Genomic DNA, 20,312 nt, shown 5'->3' with positions numbered 1-20,312 from the left:
AAGTTGAAAATTGTCCACTCATTTGAATTTAGTGCCAACTTTTTCATTATGCTCTTAATGAAAAGTTACATTTTGAAATGATATTCTCAATATTTTAAATGCCGTTCTCGACATTTGATTTTTTTATCAATTTGTCACAAATTTTGAGAAGTGGCTTCCATGAGAAGTTATATTAAAATAATGTTTCTTGACATTTCATATCTCATTCTCGACATTTGAACACCGTTTTATTTGTCTAAAATGACATTTTATTTTGAACATGACATTTTTCTACATTTAAAAATGTTGTTCTCGACATTTCTGAATCAATGAAAAACATAGTATTTATTGTGATTTAACATGTATAGTTTTTGAAATAAATATGGTAAGTAATATGCCAACTTTTTCATTATGCTCTTAATGAAAAGTTACATTTTGAAATGATATTCTCAATATTTTAAATGCCGTTCTCGACATTTGATTTTTTTATCAATTTGTCACAAATTTTGAGAAGTGGCTTCCATGAGAAGTTATATTAAAATAATGTTTCTTGACATTTCATATCTCATTCTCGACATTTGAACACCGTTTTATTTGTCTAAAATGACATTTTATTTTGAACATGACATTTTTCTACATTTAAAAATGTTGTTCTCGACATTTCTGAATCAATGAAAAACATAGTATTTATTGTGATTTAACATGTATAGTTTTTGAAATAAATATGGTAAGTAATATGCCAACTTTTTCATTATGCTCTTAATGAAAAGTTACATTTTGAAATGATATTCTCAATATTTTAAATGCCGTTCTCGACATTTGATTTTTTTATCAATTTGTCACAAATTTTGAGAAGTGGCTTCCATGAGAAGTTATATTAAAATAATGTTTCTTGACATTTCATATCTCATTCTCGACATTTGAACACCGTTTCATTTGTCTAGAATGACATTTTATTTTGAACATGACATTTTTCTACATTTAAAAATGTTGTTCTCGACATTTCTGAATCAATGAAAAACATAATATTTATTGTGATTTAACATGTATAGTTTTTGAAATAAATATGGTAAGTAATACGTCAAAATTTTATTAGTCAATAACAATATTGTAAAAATGTTCATTTTTTTTGTCTTAGTGTGAAATTATAAATTGTTAATAAGGGTATTTTGGTTTAAATTCTTTCAAATTAGATATTTTTGTAATGGTGGACATTTTTGTAAGTGACTAGATAAAAATGGACATTTTGTGAAATTTACTCTTTAGTATAATTACCCTAAAAGTAGACATTTGTAGCAATTTCCTTAATTTTTTTTTTATTTTTTTTTTTTACTGTGATTTCAATCTGTGTTTTTGAGATCTAAACAATTCACATTTGCTCTGAATTCCCTTCTACTGTCCAAAAATGGGAGTAGTAATTGAAACCGAAATATGGGAACCAAACAAGGGACTGTACAATTTCATGTTCATATGTTGCTTCCTTTCAATCTTATGTTTACCCAACAAAACCATCCCAAATGTGTTTGATCACGCGTCTTCCTCTTCTCTCCTTCGCTTCCAACGAACCTTTCTTCTCTTCTATTCACTATCCTCAGGTCAATCATTCTTCTTCTATTTTAGGTTAATTATTGTCTTAAATATCGTTAAACTTTCTGGGTTTTCTTTTTTATTATTCTGTGTATGCAGTGATTGATGGACTATGGGCAGTGTTTGGGGAGTACGAATGGGCATATTATGGTGTGAGCAAAGAGCAAATGGTGATGTCGTTATGTGTTGGATATGGGGTCTCTCTATTAATCGGCAGTTTTCTTGGAATGCTTTCTGATCTTATGTAAGTGAACGACTTCCATAGTTTTTTGTTATCACGCCTCCAGTTAAATTTCCAATTATATCCTGCACTTGTTCTTCTTACGCATTGCTGCTTTCATTGCTCAGTTAAGTTCATGATTGATCTTGCAAGCATTAATGGGCAAACTTAGTACTGGTTTTCGTACTTGAGCACGTTACTGTTATGAATTTGCGGTTTGAGTTATCTTCAAGTGCTAGTTTTATGTTTTGACAACACTCTTTTAGATGGAAATTTAATAATTTTTCCTTGGGTGTGCAGTGGTCATAAGAAATTATGTTTGTTGTTTTACCTGCTGCACCTTTTTGTTGGAATATGGAAGAGAATTACTGCAGAACCAGCATTTTGGTTGGCGAGCATCTGTCTCTCTCTGGCCTCTTCAATATTTTCCTTCAGTTTCGAAACATGGATGGTAGTTGAGAATGATAAGGTCGGTCTTATATATCTATCGGCAGCATAGCTAATGGCAGTGGAATCCGTTGAGCAATAACAACATTTGTTTTTATTTATCTTTGCAGCTGAGCCTGAGGCATGATGCACTGAATAATATGTTTTGGCTAATGACTTTCTTTGAATCTGCATCTTTCATAGGCAGCCAGGTGCTTGGTAATTGGCTGATTGATAGTAATGTGAACAAAAATATAGCTTCTATTTGCAATGCAGCTATTGTTATAACAGTTGCCGCAATCACTTATGTCACACGTGGATGGAAAGAAGCTTCACAAGTAGCATCTTTCAAGGATTACCAGATTTTGTTTTACAGAAATGTCATCAGTGGTATGCATCTTGCAACCATTTGAATTATATGACATATTGTCATTTTACTGTGTGTTGTGAATTTGGTCAAATTATTAAGCAGACATGAGATGAAAACGGTACAAGATTTGAATTTCTTTTATTGGATGATAAAGTCGGTGGCGACATCTTTAGACAAATAATAATATGTGTTATTTCAGAGAAAAAGATATGGTTGTTATCATGGGTGCAAGCCTGTGTCCATTTCTCTGCAGTTGCCTTCTGGATTCTTTGGGCTCCTACTATAGTGGTAAGATTTCGATTGTATTTGAATTCCTTGATATTTTCCCCCTCAGCATATATTAAAAGTTCTCATAAAAGTCATATTAGTTGTTTCTGCTGAATTTTTGCGCTATCCATGTTCTGTTTTTCCTCTGCTTTTGAACATGAATAAGTGTTGGTTTATTAAAAAGATCTTGAAAACAGAAGACAATGTTCTATTTTTTTATTTTTTATTTATTAATTATAGACCTTATAGATATGATAATGCTTATTTAACATTCTAGTTGTAAAATAACTAACCATTTAATGCAGTACTTCAAAAGTTTCAGTGACTATTGGATTTTCATAGTAAAGCTCTTCATATTCTTATTATCTTATATACTGTAGGATCTAAATGAAGTCATGTCTAATTTTAGCCTTGTCCTTGGTCTGAATTAAGGTACATCTGCATCATAATGGACTAATACTATTATTTTCATAAAATGTGTTTCAAGGGTTAGAAGCTGACACTAACACCATTTTTCTGTCATTCTGAAAAAGCTGACACTGACACCAAATTTCTGTCATTCTGAGATGTCTCAGCATGTTTCTCCATATTTGACATTTTAAACACGATCACCAATCTAATCCAAGAAGCACTTTGATGAATTTGGATGCGTATTTTCACACAATGATCTCCTATAGCTATTTCAGTATCACTGGGGCCAAGATGGTTAAAGAATACCCATTGGAGCGCTGTATTTAGAATGGGTTAATCACAGCCTTTTATTTGATGTTTAGCCCCCAAGGCACATCTCCAAGTGGTAAAAGGGGAAGGTGGAGAAATCCAGCTTTGCTTGAAGCTGCCGCGTCAAGGGTTCGAATCCTGAAATATGGATTTGGCTCTTGGATAAGTGCAAGTGTACAAGCAGCCTTCCACCTGTACCCTTGGAGGCAAACCTGCGATTTACCTCTCTCACGATTCTCCAGGGCAGGGGCGGTGGGGGACCCTTAAGGTTGGGGTTCAACCTTTTTTTTTTATTTGCTTTATACTTGTCAAGTTGTATGTAACAGTTTGCTGAGACCATGTGTAATCTTTATGCTTCTGCTTAGATCCCTCTCAATTAAATTTGGACAGATTTGAAAAGGAAAATAAACAGAAAACAAATAAGATGAGGACCGAACATATTATATGCTAACACTTTGTGGTCAATTATATAAATATTGCTTGGAATACGCCTCAATATCTACCAGTAGTGATTTAATTTAATAATTTGTGCTCACTAATGTATTATGAACTAGTAATTATCAGTCTTTCATAACACAGAGTGATTTAGTCTGTAAATTGCCTAGGATTTTCTTTTAATTATGGTTAATCTTTAAATAAACACGTTATGATTTGTTCTAATCTTTAAATAAATTTGTTCTGATTTGTGCTTTCTATCATTTGTTCTTTTCTTTCTTCTTGTGTGGTTGTTCTATTTTGTGTTGCCAGCATTCCTTTCTGGTTTTATGAATTGAACGCTATCTGCTGCAAAGTTTAACTAGATTATCAATAGTATTCTGATTTGATCTGAAAATCTTTCGTATTTATTTATTTATTTATTATTATTATTTTTTTAAATTAGTGATATGTGAAAGAATTTGTTTGATCATGTCTTGGTTGTAGGCTGATGGGAGAGATGTATCATTGGGATTGATATATCCTTGTTTCCTGGGCGCTAGGATGCTTGGCAGCACTGGATTTCCATGGTTGTTCAATGGACCCTTGTCGATTCGAATGGAAGAATGCTTAGTATATTTGCTTATCATGATGGGCCTTGTTTTCTCTATAGTTGCTTATGATTATCAGGTTCACACTTTTAGGTCATTGATCACTAGAAGAACATTCGGTGATCATTTTAATATAAAAATTCCTAGCTTGATGTTACTTGTTTTTTATTATGTTATTTTATGCACAGGAAATTGGAGTTCTCGTGATGCTGTTCATATTGTTTCATGCTTGCGTGGGCATGGTTTTGCCTTCACTTGCCAGATTGAGATCAATGTCAATTATTTGTAAATTTTTTCCTAAAAAATCCTTATACCTGGCTCTTATAAATATTCGGTGCCTTATGAGGGCACTACATCTTTCATTCATTTCGTGAGGACAAAACATCAATTGAGCTTTTTGATAGAGTGCAAGACGCCATTATGGACTGGAAACATAAATTGCCTCTTTCAAAATTCAGGAGTATTTTTGACATATGTTATCTTGCTGCTATGTGCATAGGTATGTGCCAAATGAAGTTCGTGGAGGAATGATGAGTCTATCTCTTGTTCCTGCAAATGCAATACTTCTGTTTCTTGTATTACAGGTGTGTGCTGCTGTAACCACGTCGTTTTAGGGTTGTAATTAATGAATTGTTTATATCTCTGTCTTCTACAACTTCCTCTTGATTGATTATGGGCTATTTAGGATCATTTTAGTATATCTTTTCTTGTGTTCCTCTATCTGTAAACTCCCTGATAGAAAATTCAACCAGGATGGATATCAGAAGATTGATTCATCCTTCAATTTTTATCTTCCAAAGGTGAAGTGAAGTTCTAGTCTAGTTTGAATCTGTTCGGCTGTAGTAGAGCTTAATGAGGTTTGTTGGATATGTTAGTTTGCAATTTTAGGATTTAGGCTAATGATTAACTACATTTCATGTTGCTGGAAAATGGCCAAATAACAAAATAATTGATTCAGAAACTCAATGATATAATAATCTAAGAACCTAAAATGTTAGGTGTGCACTTAGCAAATCTCCTTCAGATAAAAATCACCCTCTCACTTGTGATACAACACTATTTTCAAAATCATTACTGCTTCAATACTGACCTTGAGAGGCAACTGAAGTTTGAACATACTCTATACGACTTTAGTGACCATGAATACTTGGATGTTTGAAAATTATAGAAGCTTGATTTTCTAGTGAATGAAAGGAGAGATCAATTTCTGAATTGATTTGGCATGCCATTATTTGTAGGCCTTTAGGTGTCTCTTCTGAAATGATACACCTTTTTTCAGTGTTAAAATCACGCTACTCCTGATTAGACAAGATTTTCAGCTGCCCACAACTCTTCAATGTACACCTGCACATCGATAGGCAGTGTCCAATTATCGATTTCAGTCAGTGTATTTGGCTAGTCACATCCTTTTATTTGCGTCTTGTTAATACCATCGACCAATGCACATCTAAACCGTCCAATGCAACCTATATATATATATATATATATATTCACACACACACACACACACACACACACAAGTATCATTTCATATTTTATTTATTTTTAGATTTTCTAGTTTCTGATTAGATTTATATGTCCTAAATCGACGTAGGTTGCAATTGTGCTGATGTTGCAGGGAGGTTATTACAAGAGCATTTGGAACTCAACTATCATGGCATTTTCCACTCTTGGACTATTCTCTGCAGCTTATTGCATGCATATATTGAAAAAATGGGGAAAGCAACTCCATCAGAACAGGCGTAACTTGTGATTTGGAAATTCGCTCTATTAACCTCAAGGTGTGATGGATCGATCTCTGATTTGTCGAGTTGTCATTTTTGTGACTTCACAATCTCACCACGCATGTAAATTTGAAACCAAAGATGAGAAACTTGGGAATCATACACTTCTTACCAGAAACAAGGGAATCCAACAAGAGGATAATACAGGGTAAGTCTTCAATTTTACGTAATTCGTTTCAGTCAATTGCATCTGGCCAACAATAATGGGCAGCTGCTGTTCAGAAAGTGTAAGGAGGCATACAGAGTAGCAAATAATCCTCTGATTATGTCTATATTCTGGGTTTCGTTCATAACTATAAAATACCAAAGAGCAGGGTTTGCCAGCTTTGAAGCTACCCAGTTAAGAGAAATAATTTCCTGTTTTGTAGAACATTTAGCAGAGTGATCAAGTATTCAATGTCCTTAGGATTTGCTTATCTATGTGTCTTATTGGTGAATAGTTTCAATAGAATTGACTCTACTTTCAGCACCATAAATTTGTTTACCAGTACTTAAATTCAGCTGTCGTCGTTGATATACCCTTTTTGAAGATTTATTTGAAGATTGTTGTAATAAATTAGATGAAGTTTATAGTTCAGAAATGATAAAACTCCACGGATTCCATATTTAGCCACCCTTGGCCGGGCACTGGCCTAATCAAAACTGGACAGCTCCATGCCTTTACATTTCTACCATTGCTCGGGATCAATATTTTTGTGAAATTTCAAAGAAAAGAGGATTAAAGCTCCCTTTTCAGAAGTAAATAGCAAAAGGCTTAGAGAAGGGCTAGATTTTGCTAGTATTTCTATGCACTACATAAAACTTATTTGGAACTCTTCAAGAGAATGATTCGGAGTTCTTGCAGAGTAGAACCATGCAGTACCAGACACGAGATAAATCTTCCTAACTTTCCATAAAAATGGACGTCCAATCTAATTCGACCAGTTAACATAAACTTACTCTTCTTCCTGATCTTGATCCCTGATCCACTTTGTGGCTACCCATTTTTCCCCCTTGATCACTGGGCAGCTCCCATGAAGAGATGTCTACAGTAGTAGCAAAAGAAATGCGTTTTAAGGGTCGAAACTCAACACAACCATGGAGACAAACAGGAATTGATATAAATGTGAAGTAAAAGAAAAGATAGAAGCAAAACAGTGCAAGAACCACAATTACATTTATGCATAGCGACTCACCGGGTCAATAGTACCATTAGGGAATAGCGAGTAGAACAGAAGTCCATCTCCTTGGTGCGGCTTTACTTTCATACCCATACATTTACGAAAATCATAAGTAGCGTCCGTGTTTAGCCCGTTCTGTAGATCAAAGCATCGAGTGACTGCTGATTACAGTACTGAAGAGAGGAGGGAGCAATAGAAGGAAAAGGATGCTGGTAAATTACGAAATAACAAAAGAAAAATGATTGATCTTACCTCCAAAGGGAACATGGTTTCACCCCCTTCTTCGACCTCAGACAAATACAACAAGAAAGAAGCAACCTGAACAAATCAAATTATTAGACCTATTTAACAGTATGTGCATAAACTCTTGAACAAGAAACCTATTTCATTAACTAGCTTAGGAAGATCTCTCTGTGGGCAATCTTGAGCTGTTTTTATGTTGAGCTGGTGATTGTAGAAAGGGAAGAAGAATTAATGTAAAGAGACACAATTGTGGCGTAAATGATTGACATGAACACTTCATCCTGAGATCTGTCATCACCGGATTTCTGCCCCTTCTTGGGCCATCAGGCACTAAACCATTTCTCTTAGAAAAGATTGAATGAATGAATATCTAATATCTTTCTTGCATTACCCTTTGGCTCTTCTGTGGACCGTATTCAGCAGGATTGAAAGCATCATAATGAGAATGATATCTCTGACCGATCTCATAACGCAAGACATTGAAGGCCTGAAACATGGTACATGCATGATTCAGAGAACTTTTAAAGATTTAACTAATTCAAATTCACACAAGTGTATGAAGTGAAAAATTATGCATCTTCTTGGCAAACTAAACACATCCACATTATTCTTTATGAAAAAGCAAAAAGATACCATTTTATAAAAGGCGTACTTGGGTACAGAGAGAGAAAATAAATGATGTAGCTTAACTCACATTACCTCTCCATGGGATCTGGGGATCATTGTTGCTTTTGCAATTTTTGCCTCAATCTGATACAAGATTCCAGTTTTGTCTTCCGATGCACTTATAAACATGCCAGAACTGAGAGGAAAGAAAATCACAATTTGAAAGGTATCACACAGATAGTTTTATGCAAAATTCAATGCAGTAACAGAATTTTAAAAAGTAGAGTTTGTGCATAGAAATAATATATATGCTTCCTTAGAACCCACCATTTGACTCCAGTTGGAAAGAGTAATTACCTTGTCCTAATACCTTTGGTATTTTCAGCTGTTTCTCCCTCACGTAGTGCTAAGGAAGATGGTTCAAGGCGTGCCCTTGCAATTTCGATTATGCTTTTGCATTGTTCTGCACTAGCAAAATTTGGAAAGTATAATGCCCGTGGATTCCAGCTCAAAATCTGTATCAGAGAGAGCAATAAAGGAACAAGAATATGATTTCAAGAGCAAATACTTATAAACATCAGATTGTGTGGCTGATGTTTAGATTTATACACATTAACAACAACTGTGGTTTCAAATGTGTTTGTAGCTTATCATTGAAAAGTTCTATTCTTTTATCGAGTTCCATTTTTACAATAAACCGACAGCATTGGAAATCTATTAGTTGCTGTGGAGGGATTTATAAAATGCATTTGAAATGTGTTTGAAAAATCCATATGGATTAACCACCCTCAGTGTAGAGGATTCAAATTTCATTTCATCACTGAAGATTTGCACAGAAATTAGAATTAGAATTCAGATCAAAATTCACCTGAAAAGGGATCGAAGTGAGAGAATTCTCTCCAGTCTTTCCCCGTGGCAAAGCATCAAATTCTTTCTTCTTCGTCTTCTCTTCCTGCAGTCCCCGAGGCCAAGTCCTTAAAGAAGTACTCGACACTCCCTGTCACGCACATAATCAACATATTAGCCCACAAAGCCTAGCCACTCAAGTTGCTATCTTCACAAACGAGTTAGATTATTGCAGGGAGATAAAGATAGATGCATAATATAGAAATTGAAGGGACCTGCTGAGAGAAGAGACTAGAACCAAAGAACCCGGCAAGAAAAAAGAATATGCATAGCAAGAAAATGGATGGCAACCCTGAAATCATCCAATTTCCGCCCCCAAGTTTGCTTCCTTTGTTCTTCATTTTTTTTTTCCTTGATCAAAAACATCAATGGCGATTAGTCTTATTCTTTCACCAGCTAAACATAGTTTTCTTTCTTGTTCTTTCTTTTCCTTTTGTGTTTTCGAGTATTCATATTATGTTTCAACTTTCAAGTGCAGCAAGCAAATCGATCGTGACTTTTGTACGACTTGTCTTCCGTACATGGCGGGAAGTGATTTTTGTTTGTCGGGTAAAATAACGTAGAAGGTCCCCCAACTTACACTGAAATTTCATGTTAGCTATTCAACTTTCTTTTATTGTTTAAAACTTATCATATAAGTTTCAGTTTATTACCAGAACCAGTCTATTGGAAAATTTGAAGTCCTTTCTTGCGTTGTAGGAAGAATTGACAGTGGACTCCTCGGGTAGGTTGCTAAGTTGGTTGTACAACAATGCGAACTCACGCTTTTAATTTAGCATCATTCTATTGAATCCAATTTTTGACAAAATCACGTATTACGTAGATATGAAGTTTATATAAGTTAAAAGAGCTTAACATCACACAATTGAACAACTAAAGAGCTCCATTAGCAATACTATTGCTCCACTTAAGAAATTATGTGTTATGCAGAAAAAGAGATTAATTTTTTTATAGAATCAAAAATTGATAGACCTTTTATACCGAGCAAGCATATAACTTAGATGGATTCTAGAAAGCAACGTAAGAAAGTGTTTTTTTTTTTTTTTGTGGTGGAAATAGGAAAAGAAAAAAATTCACTATAATCAGGTTAAGATTAGATGAAATGAATCATGTCTATTCCTATCCTAGAACACCCCTGCAAAGGTAGTTGTATAGCTTGAATGATGAGTTTGGAACAAGAAAAGTTGAATGACTAAATGAAACTTTGTCGAAAGTTGAGTGACATCTAGTGTATTTACCCAATGTGATAAAAAAAAATACTGATTTTCGGGATTTTTTTTTATTGAGGATAGGCTGATAAATTAAGGCATTGTTTGATTCCCATTTTTTCAAAAAATATTTTTCTCTCTTGTCTTTTCAATAAAAATAATATTACACACAACTCAAAACTTTTCATTCTTTTTTAACCACACATTCTTCATCGAATCACTATTCAAAAATGTATTTTTTGAAAAAAAAAAAATTGGGCATCAAACAAGCTCTAACTGAATAATTTAATGATTTTGCCAATTTGTCCAAAAAATAAAATAAATAAATTTTTTTTTACAAATGCAGTGACATAATTCGACGTGACAGTAAATGAATTGATGAAAAAGCTAACTATATTTAAAATAATTTAATGATAAAGTGTCATGTGACGTTATACTGAGGATTATATAAAGATATCAAACACTGTAGCACGATTCATAATTTAAATAATAGTAGTCAGATGTTGATTATTGAAGATACATGTAGTGCACGTGGGGTGCAGATTTAACCCTTGAGATTACGAGAATCTGTACCTTCTGTATTATGATTGATAAGTCCAGGTGGAATCCATTGACAACCCATTCTCAATTCTTAAGCTCTTTACTTCGATTCTCCTGTCTTCATATCACTATCCTTTTTTAACTTTTGAGTCACGAGTATTTATGCCATGTGTACAATGCAAGCTTATGCAATTTGCTCGAGTTGTTCTTCGACTTTGGATTCTTGACCTAGGAACACTTGAGTAACTGTTACTCATCTGTATCGTTTGTTTTGATCATTCGACTTCTAAAATGTAAAAATTAGCACTCTTACGTCCCTTGTTCTAATCCTTCATCACGCTATAACTTGTGCAAATTGGGCTTGTCTATGTCCTTTGCTTTTTCTATTCTTCAACTCCTGAGTTGCAGAGGCTTATGCGAACCTTAATTCGGTTAACTTATTTCTTATTTTGTGTAGGATTCATTCTCCTTACATTTTTAAACACATTTATTTATTTTTTGTCCGTGGGTGTTAGAGTCAACTTACGAGACCTCTATTAATCTCACGGAGTCCTGAAATTTATAGTCGGGTACTCATTTCAGTGGCCCTGAAGGAACTCGAACTTTTGACCACATATTTATGCAAGGCCCATTGCTTATATATCATGGACTTATTTGCCAAATGGGCTCTTAAATAGTAACTCACAATCTTGTTAGTGCAATTCATACATTAGATAAAAATAAGCAGTTCTTCAAATTAAGAAACAATCTTCGACACCCAGCCACGGAGCAACAAGAAGATAACATCTTCCCAGACAATTAGACTTACAAATATGCTTTCATAATCGAATTCTTCCATCTTATACATTCCTCCCCGCTGTGAGCCGAAAGTAAATCAAAAATCAATAAGATTGTTATGCCAATATTCTCTTCCAGATCCTGACTCGTGATTGACTGTTTTGCAATATTCAAGGACAATAATAACATGTATTTGCCTTATAGTGATTAAGTGAAAACACTGATTCAGTAAGAATCAGAGGTCCAGATGGTACCTGATATTATTTCAATGGAGATTGCACATATTTCAGATGTGAAGTGAGATCAAAACTAATTTCTGTAATACCTGAATTAGTAGCTGAATCAGGAAGTTGATTCTTCCCATACAAGCCACCACCAGGAACAATGGAGGCCATACGAAAACCGGCCATCCTCATTTCGATTTGATATGGTGTAATGTAAACTTCAATATGAGGGTTCTTCTGATGATTAATGAACCAGGAATTGCTCCTTATGTAAAGCAAATGATAAAGATGGGATCTAAGCCATTGGAATGAGGAGAAGCCCACAAGACTATAGGCTTTACCCTTACACTATAGACTGCCTCCAGTGACAAGATGAGCTTGTGCTATACTTGCCCTTTCTTGTGCGCAATAACCTCCAATCGATAATCATCTTCTTTCCAACACTAAAGAAGATATTGTTCCTGTTGGGACCGATTGACCAATAATGTAAGAATTGAGATTTAATGAATTCCACTTGTTGTAATTGAAGTATTGAACAAGATCACAAATAATCCAAAAACAAGATTAAAGTAAGTAAAAGAAGAACTGACAGAAGGAACGATGTTTTATTAATTCACTATGAAAGGAGAGCACAATACAGCAAAAGGCTTCAATAAAACTGATAGAAGAGCCTTGCATTTATAATATAAAATTTAGTCCTAAAAGAGTCCCAAAAAAGGTAAGAAATCTAATGTAATTTAGACTCATATTTGAGTCACACTTCTAACAATCTCCACCTTGACTCAAATTTCGGTGCAACGAACGAAGCTCCAAAATTTCTCCACCTTAAAAAATAATCCGTCTGCATCAGAATAACCAAGCTCCTCAACCCAGTAACCAAACTCTCCACGAAAACATGTTCCTCCACCCAGCATCCACACGCGACACCCGAACCTAAACCTGGGCTCCCAAAATTCCTCCTGGAATTAACAATCACTGGATATGGTCGAAGCACATCCTGTAGCAGAAACCACACCAAATGTACAATCAGAAAGTCCCTTGCCAATATTGTCACCTTCAATGATTTCTAAAGCATTACAGACATCTCCAAAACTGTACCTACGCTCCATGAGTCCATTGGCATTACAAGAACACAGTATACTCGCTAAAACTGGTGGCAAAACGAAATCACCAACACTCCCTTGAGCAAAGTTCTTAACTGACCCAGAGCCAAACCCGAGAGGTATTGTACCAAATTGAATGTCCACCACGGTACTGAACTTGTCCAAATGCCTCTAAACTGGTTGTGCGCTCCCCTACAAGATGTACAACTGGGATTTCCTCCGTCCCTCCAGTACAACCCGGACACCCCTTCGAACTTTCAAGACTCCACCTCCACCAGAAAATTTGTACAATTTTTCATCCAAGGTACTCAGTGATATGAGATTTTTTGTCAAGTCTGGAACATGGCCAACCTGATCAAGTGTCCTCACTGTTCCATCCTGTAGCCTCAATCTGACCCGACCGATTCCTGCAACCCGCAAGATTGGTTGTTTCCCATGACAACTCCACCTTGTTTCACTGTCTCATATGTTTGAAACAAAGCTCTATTGGGACACATATGATACGAACAAGTAGAATCTAGAATCCACTCCTCAGGTTTGGATTCTCCGTCAGATACAGCCAACATCACATCTCCATCATCACAAAAATTTTCAACAATATTAGTCTCGTTCGAATTACCTGATTGCCCCGCATGCTTTGCATGTAAATCACATTTACCTTGCAACTTGTCGCAATCTTTCTTGATGTGTCCTTTCCTCTTGCAATAATAACAATACACATTGCTGTACTTTACCTTCGATCTACTCCTTCATCGATCACCATGAGTAACAAGAGCATCCCCACTCCTAGATGCAGGATCTCCAACCAATAACTCCATCTTCTCTTTTGAGAACAGGGCATCGCATATCTCCTCAATGGATAACATGTCACGATTATACAGAACAGTATCACGAAATGATAAAAAAGAATTGGGTAGCGAATACAACAGGACCAAGGCTAATCCTCTTCATCATATTTTACCTCCAACGTTTCGAAATCTGCAACGATCTCCTTGAACACAGCAAGGTGATCCTGCAGTGACCCTCATTCCGCCATGCGATGAGAATACAACCTCTGCTTTAGAGTCAGTTTGCTCGTCAAACTCTTTGTCATGCACAACTGCTCCAACTTGAGCCACAAAGCAGCCGCTGTCTTCTTCTTCAAAATATCTTGCAGCAAATTGTTGGATAAATGAAGATGGATTTGCGCTAAAACCTTCCACTCCTTCCGTTGTTTCTCCTCCATAGACAAGCTTGATGGCATCTTATCAAAACCCAGCAAAGCATCATCAAGATCCATTTGCGTCAACACAACTCTCACATTTACTTGCCACAGCGAAAATCTTGTATTGCGATCCAATAACGGAATTTCATACTTCAACGAATTCATCTCTAAAAAATCTCAGTCAAATCACGAAGAACTTGCAACTTGCAACACCAAAAACTGAAAACTACCGAACATGCAAAGGGCAAAATAGTCCAAAATCACAATTTTGCCGAAAATTGAAATTGGACACCACCACAAGATTCGTCTCGTCCTTCAGAGAAAATTGCCTGAAGACACCGTCTCCGGAAACTGCCGCACGCGCCGCCACTCTCTTGGCCGGAGTTTCACTGTCGGCGACTGGCCAGAAACGCGCCGACGACCTATGACCCTTTCTGGATCATCTCTGCCTGCTGAGTCCACTGGTGGTGTTTGTTTCTCCAAAATCTTTTTGGTTTGACCAGAAAATGCAAAAACAGATCGGACAGAAAATCGAAAAATTGGACAGATTCGTTTTCTGATTTTCTGGTAATTTTCAAACGATTTTTCGATCAATTTCATGCTAAAAATCCACCAATAACCCCGCTCTGATACCACTTGTTGAGACTGATTCCAATAATGCAAAAATTGAGATTTAATGAATTCCACTTGTTGTAATTGAAGTATTCAATAAGATCACAAATAATCCAAGAACAAGATTAAAGTAAGTAAAAGAAGAACTTGCAGAATGAACGATGTTTTATTAATTCACTATGAAAGGAGAGAACAATACAGTAAAAGGTTTCAATAAAACTGACAGAGGAGACTTGTATTTATAGTATAAAATCTAGCCCTAAAAGAGTCCCAAAAAAGGTAAGAAATCTAATGCAATATAGACTCTTATTTGAGTCATACTTCTAATAGTTTCGAAATGAATTAGGAACCAAACAAGACATATGTTGAGCGTCATATCTACAAGCTATGGTGACAGATTTCATGTTCACTTCATATTCATCTGGAAACAGCTTGACTTTATGCCTTTTTGTCATTATCAACTGGTTGAAGGATCTAGAGTAACAATATTGCTTTATTTCATAGACAGTTTCAAGTTGAATAACTATCAGAGAATATTAAAGACATCTGCTTGTGGGAACCCACGACTCAATAACGATGTCATCACCATGTAGGAGTTCAGCAGTTACACCCATTGAAGTGCCTATACTTTCTATACAAGTCTCTTACACCAATTGAGAACTCAAAACATTTTGGCGACACCTATGCCCTTCACTGTCAGTTTCCTTCTCCTTGCGTTTTCAATATCAAAAGTTCTATAAGCAAGAGCAAGCAAGTACATTCCTGGATGAACTCTCCTACATATGATATTGATTACAATCAAATTGCACTTCCTCTTTCAAGAATACGATAGATATTGAAAAACTGAAAGCCATTCTGCTCATTTATTTATTTAATTTTTAATTATTGAGAAATTGAAAGAACATTTCAAACTAACATCATCCCTGTGTGCGCATGACATTTCATCAATATGCAACATTGTTATTTCATTCAGGCATAGTAACAAGATAAGGGCCAAATATAACAGAACTTTCAGGACAAGTGGACGAAATTCACTGCAAAACTTCGGCTGACTGGCAATATTTACTCAAATGTGAGATTTTATTGACATTGAGTTCTTCGAAAACCATTAAGAACTCAAATACAAGGGAGTTTAAGTTCCCCGTACATGAACTTTGCTTCCATTACCAAGATAAAAATTGGATGACAAGTTCTTTAATTCTTTACAAATATTTAATAGGCTTATATATGAGATACTTATCCAACTGTTCATTTGTATCTCAACATACCAACCTGAACGAATTATGTTTATGCTGCGTAAGGAGGGGAAAAACCGAAAGAAAAGAATCCACTGAAATGATGGCACAATAGCAAGACAAACCGATTGAAAACAAATCTATGTATGTATGCATATTTGCCTGAGTCCAGTCCATAGAAGAATATAGATTACTCGTGCTCTACCTTCTAGAAGGGAAGAAATGGTGAAGATGTTGGTTAATGCATCAAACTAAAAAAAGAGATGAAATGAAACTAGTATAGTAAGAAGAAAAATTCTGGAAAAAGGAGTTAAAGCAGGAGTAAATTCTTCATCCTTTCTACGTAATATTAGATGGAATCCAACAATCTTTTGCTCCCCCTGTTACGTATTGACACTTGGCTGACCCACTGGCCCATGGCCCACCTCTTCCGACCCACGTGGCACCTCATTCGAGACCCCATGCCAGACGTGGCCCCAAGTGTTGGTGCCGAAGCTAAAATGCCAAAGTGACCTTGTAGCCGAGGCTCTTCCTTCTGAGGCTCAATCTTCTCTGAGGTCCTGAGGCTTTAAGTTGCACTCCTCCTCATAGATCTGGTCTTACAAAAGGATCCCTCCTGATTAATTGATGGGCCATCCATTATAGAGTGCAATTGTCTTCTCTTGTCAATATAGGCAGAGCCGCCAATTAATAAATGTGTAGTACACTAGGAAGTTAAATGTGATACCTATAATTTGACATGTAAACTTACGAGATGAGGCCAAGTGTACTCCCCACGAAAGGCCAAGATCTAAGTTGTAACACTATAAACACTCTCCATGTATCTCTCACAAGGGTAATGCAAGATTCAACACAAGAACAAATACAACATTCTTTACATTTTACTCTCTTGCAACATACATGAATTCATACTCGCATTCTAAAAACATCGATTGGTGATTATTGTACACTCGTTATGTAAACGTCTCGTCGGACTTTGAATGTTCTCGTCTCGCACCTTTGAGTCGCTCACACACTCCCTTTTGCTATTATTTCTAGACCGTCCACGTGTCTTAGCATGTTGAACCAGGCTTAGGTGTGCTCGAGCGGGTCTGGTATCTGTTGGCAACATATTCTGGGGTTAACAGATTGGCACCGTCGGTGGAAAACCATACTATAACCACGCGCAACCGTGTGGATGAAGCTTATCGAAAAGAATATTTGGGCATCTCCCTTGAAAAATGATTTGTTCTTGGAAAAGAACAAGTGGAAGCCCCACAACTTAGCAACAATCTGAGATTGAAGCAGAAGAGAATGAGTTCAGACGAGGATATACTCCCTAGTAGGGTAAGAGAAAATGTGGGAATGCCCCCATCTATAGCTGTCCCTGCAGCTAGGCATCGGCTTCACCACCGCCATAGAAGAGGTAGCATACGGATGGCCACTCAATTGTTAAAAGAGATGGCCACCGTGGCCGCAAACATGAGGAACATTGCTAGCCAAAACAAATGCAGAGCCAAGCAGGCTTCCTTATTCCTCCTTATGCATCCCAAGGGCACTACGACCAAGATGAGGAAGTCCAGAGCCAAAGGGTTGTATCACCAGAATATAGTTGAGGCAGAAGCCCTAGGGAGAGGGAGGTAAAAGTTGATGTTCCCTCCAATTATGCTGCAGGTCGACCCACTGAGGCCTAGTATAACGAGGATAACTTTTCACCAACATATGAGCCAGAACAAAAACCTAGGAGGTCTAACAGCATCTTTAACAGAATTAGTCCCGCAGAACCGAGGTGCAGGCAACAACAATGCTAGCCTCGGAATAGACCACATCCCCCACCTCCAATATCTCATCAACAGGAGGAAAGGCATGAAAATGTCCCCTGTACTGCTCCGCCTAGAAATAGGTGCCAAAGGAGGGAAGAGGAGGCTAAGATCCAAAATGGACCCTCTCATCATTTGCCCAGTTACGAAGTCGAAGAGCATAATGACTTAGATGAGCAGCAGAGATCCTGTGACTTAGACGATGACGATGAAAACCTGCCATTCTCAAGAGAACTAAGAAATGCATAGGTTTCGAGCTACTATATGATGCCCAAGATACCAAAGTATGATGGGAGATGCGACCCGGAAAAACACCTAAGCGCTTATAAAACTCATATGAGCCTTAGAGGTACCACCCAACTGTGAAGTGTAGAGCTTTTCATTTGACACTTAGTGGAGCGGCTAAAATCTGGTTTGCGGTGGGAGCATAAAAAGGTTAGTCGACTGCCGCCTGGGAGCATAAGGAGTTGGCCAGAATTTAAGACCACTTTCCTAAAAAGGTTTGTGGTGAGCAAAGATGGAGAGGCTTCCATCCAGTGCCTTCAAGACATGAGGCAGGCACATGGAGAATCCTTGAAAAGCTTTTTATCACGCTTTACCAACGAAATGACGTATTGCGTGCAAATTACTGATCGTGAAGCTTTGTCAGCCCTAAGAGGAGGTCTGAATATAAACACCATGTTTTGGAGGGACGTGCAAAATCAAGATCCCACCACCTACGACGCCTTATTGGAAATAATGAGGCCGGAAACTATTAATGAAGAATTAATTGAACGCCAGAATCGGACCAGCAGAGGCCTCCCACCTCAACAGAGACTGAGCGTTTAGGGGACTAACCTCTTACTTGATGGACTACCAGATGAACCTACTTGTTAATGAAAATTCAGGGCAAGCACTTGTCACAACCACTTTGAACGCAGTTCCAACTTTGGCATATGAAGATGTCAATCCAACTACCACCAACCCGCAATCAGGAACTTCACAACAGGCCCCCCGTAGAGGAAGAGGTCAGGGCGCGGTTCAGGACCTAGGAATAGGCTTAATTAGAACCCCTCCGATTATTGTACGTAACACCGCTCCTACGGTCATGACATGTTTGAGTATCGGGAGTACGCATACCACAATCGACGGGAGAACCCCCAAGACAGGAGGAATGATTCGTTACAGGTAAACAGGCCCCCGCCTAGAAACGACCAGTGACCTAGGCGTGAGGAGGCTACCCCTCGCTAGTGAGATGTATCCCCCGCGGAAAGGAACATGAAGCGGAGAGGCCCAAGGAAGGACACAAGCATCGTGAGAACCGCCATGCACGAGAAAAGGCCCCTATTCATGAGATAGATACCATATTTAGAGGCCCCTAAATGGGAAGGGAGACTCAAAATGTAAAACGAAACTACGCTCGAGAGGCCAAATGCCTCCCACCGACCAGTTATATCATGGACAGTAGCTCCCGAAGGAACCAAGTACCTCCCATCGTCTTCACCTAAGAGGACTTTGAAAGTGTTCATTACCCCCATTGTGATGCACTTGTAGTAAGGGCAGCCCGAAATGGGCTCAAGCGAATGCTAGTAGACAACGGAAACTCTGTTAACATCCTTTTCGAATCCACCTTTGATAAGATGATCCTGGACCACGAGTTGATGCCCGCCATCACTCCTCTATACGAATTTACTAGGGATAGTATCACTCCAAGAGGAAATATAACATTGGCGATAGAGATGGGAGAGTCCCCCTAAACCACCATGAACTTCATGGAGTTCCTTATTGTAGGCAGTCGATCGGCCTGCCACGGAGTCTTGGGTAGACCAGCCTTGAAGGAGTTGGGAGCCGTCACTTCCATCCACCACTTATGCATGAAACTCCCAACTGAGAACGAGGTGATAACAGTGAAAGGTGACCAAAAAGGATCCAAAGAGTACTACCTGAGCTCCATCAGAAAGGTCGAGCCCCGAAATGTACATGCCATCCTGACTGATGTGGATATGGCAGACGTCCCAAGTAAGGCCCCTTCTGAACGAGAGGATGTTGACATGATCGATGCACCTCCCGAGCAGGAAGAACTCTCTATGATCGATGAGATCGATCCCCGCGTGATTGAGTACGAACCCTAAACAACTCCGGTTGAGGAACTAGAAAGCTTTTCGGTCAACCCTCGTGACCCCGCGAAGGTGTTGAAAGTAGGCATAGGCCTGAGCAATGACATGAAAGAAAGATTGAAAGACTTTCTTTGCAAGAACCTTGACGTCTTTGCTTGGAGGCATGAGGACATGTAGGGCATAGACCCCAAGGTTAGCTGTCACCACCTAAAGATAGATCC

The 20,312-nt window shown here is 37.5% G+C and overlaps 2 protein-coding genes across 5 annotated transcripts; one reads left to right on the top strand and one right to left on the bottom strand.

The window, feature by feature from the left end:
- Positions 1-1,307: 1,307 nt before the first annotated feature.
- On the top strand, positions 1,308-6,878 carry LOC111390202. Of its 4 annotated transcripts, none has more exons than XR_002701865.1 (9): positions 1,308-1,574; positions 1,666-1,810; positions 2,087-2,255; positions 2,344-2,602; positions 2,782-2,870; positions 4,491-4,673; positions 4,783-4,879; positions 5,094-5,178; positions 6,213-6,329. XR_002701865.1 is itself a non-coding variant. In XM_023015206.1 (9 exons), exons 1-9 carry the CDS (start codon positions 1,385-1,387, stop codon positions 6,345-6,347), a joined length of 1,365 nt encoding a protein of 454 aa, XP_022870974.1. In that variant the 5' UTR covers positions 1,308-1,384; the 3' UTR covers positions 6,348-6,878. The 4 variants fall into 4 exon arrangements, 2 of the variants coding, with proteins under 2 accessions (XP_022870974.1, XP_022870975.1); XR_002701866.1 differs by having other exon boundaries at positions 6,189-6,289; XM_023015206.1 differs by having other exon boundaries at positions 4,783-4,868; positions 6,189-6,878.
- A 266-nt stretch (positions 6,879-7,144) lies between these two features.
- On the bottom strand, positions 7,145-9,724 carry LOC111390203 (probable prolyl 4-hydroxylase 9). Its single transcript, XM_023015208.1, has 8 exons — positions 9,509-9,724; positions 9,256-9,384; positions 8,745-8,902; positions 8,481-8,583; positions 8,173-8,268; positions 7,791-7,856; positions 7,554-7,673; positions 7,145-7,403 (listed from the first exon to the last, which is right to left on the bottom strand). Exons 1-8 carry the CDS (start codon positions 9,632-9,634, stop codon positions 7,314-7,316), a joined length of 888 nt encoding a protein of 295 aa, XP_022870976.1. The 5' UTR covers positions 9,635-9,724; the 3' UTR covers positions 7,145-7,313.
- Positions 9,725-20,312: the final 10,588 nt, after the last annotated feature.

The sequence above is a fragment of the Olea europaea genome, unplaced genomic scaffold (assembly GCF_002742605.1).
Source record: "Olea europaea var. sylvestris unplaced genomic scaffold, O_europaea_v1 scaffold661, whole genome shotgun sequence".
In the NCBI taxonomy this organism is placed as follows: domain Eukaryota; kingdom Viridiplantae; phylum Streptophyta; class Magnoliopsida; order Lamiales; family Oleaceae; genus Olea; species Olea europaea.
The sequence above is the reverse complement of the archived record's forward strand: the minus strand, read 5'-3'. Positions and strand labels throughout refer to the sequence as shown.

Excerpts from the sequence above, each read along its gene's own strand:
- LOC111390202 (XM_023015206.1), top strand. The coding sequence starts at position 1,385 with ATGGGAGTAGTAATTGAAACCGAAATATGGGAACCAAACAAGGGACTG. Across the intron at positions 1,575-1,665 it reads CTTCTATTCACTATCCTCAG|TGATTGATGGACTATGGGCA; the intron begins GTCAATCATTCT and ends CTGTGTATGCAG. Across the intron at positions 2,871-4,490 it reads TTTGGGCTCCTACTATAGTG|GCTGATGGGAGAGATGTATC; the intron begins GTAAGATTTCGA and ends TCTTGGTTGTAG.
- LOC111390203 (XM_023015208.1), bottom strand. The coding sequence starts at position 9,634 with ATGAAGAACAAAGGAAGCAAACTTGGGGGCGGAAATTGGATGATTTCA. Across the intron at positions 9,385-9,508 it reads CTAGTCTCTTCTCTCAGCAG|GGAGTGTCGAGTACTTCTTT; the intron begins GTCCCTTCAATT and ends TGTGCGTGACAG. Across the intron at positions 8,269-8,480 it reads TCCCCAGATCCCATGGAGAG|GCCTTCAATGTCTTGCGTTA; the intron begins GTAATGTGAGTT and ends ACCATGTTTCAG.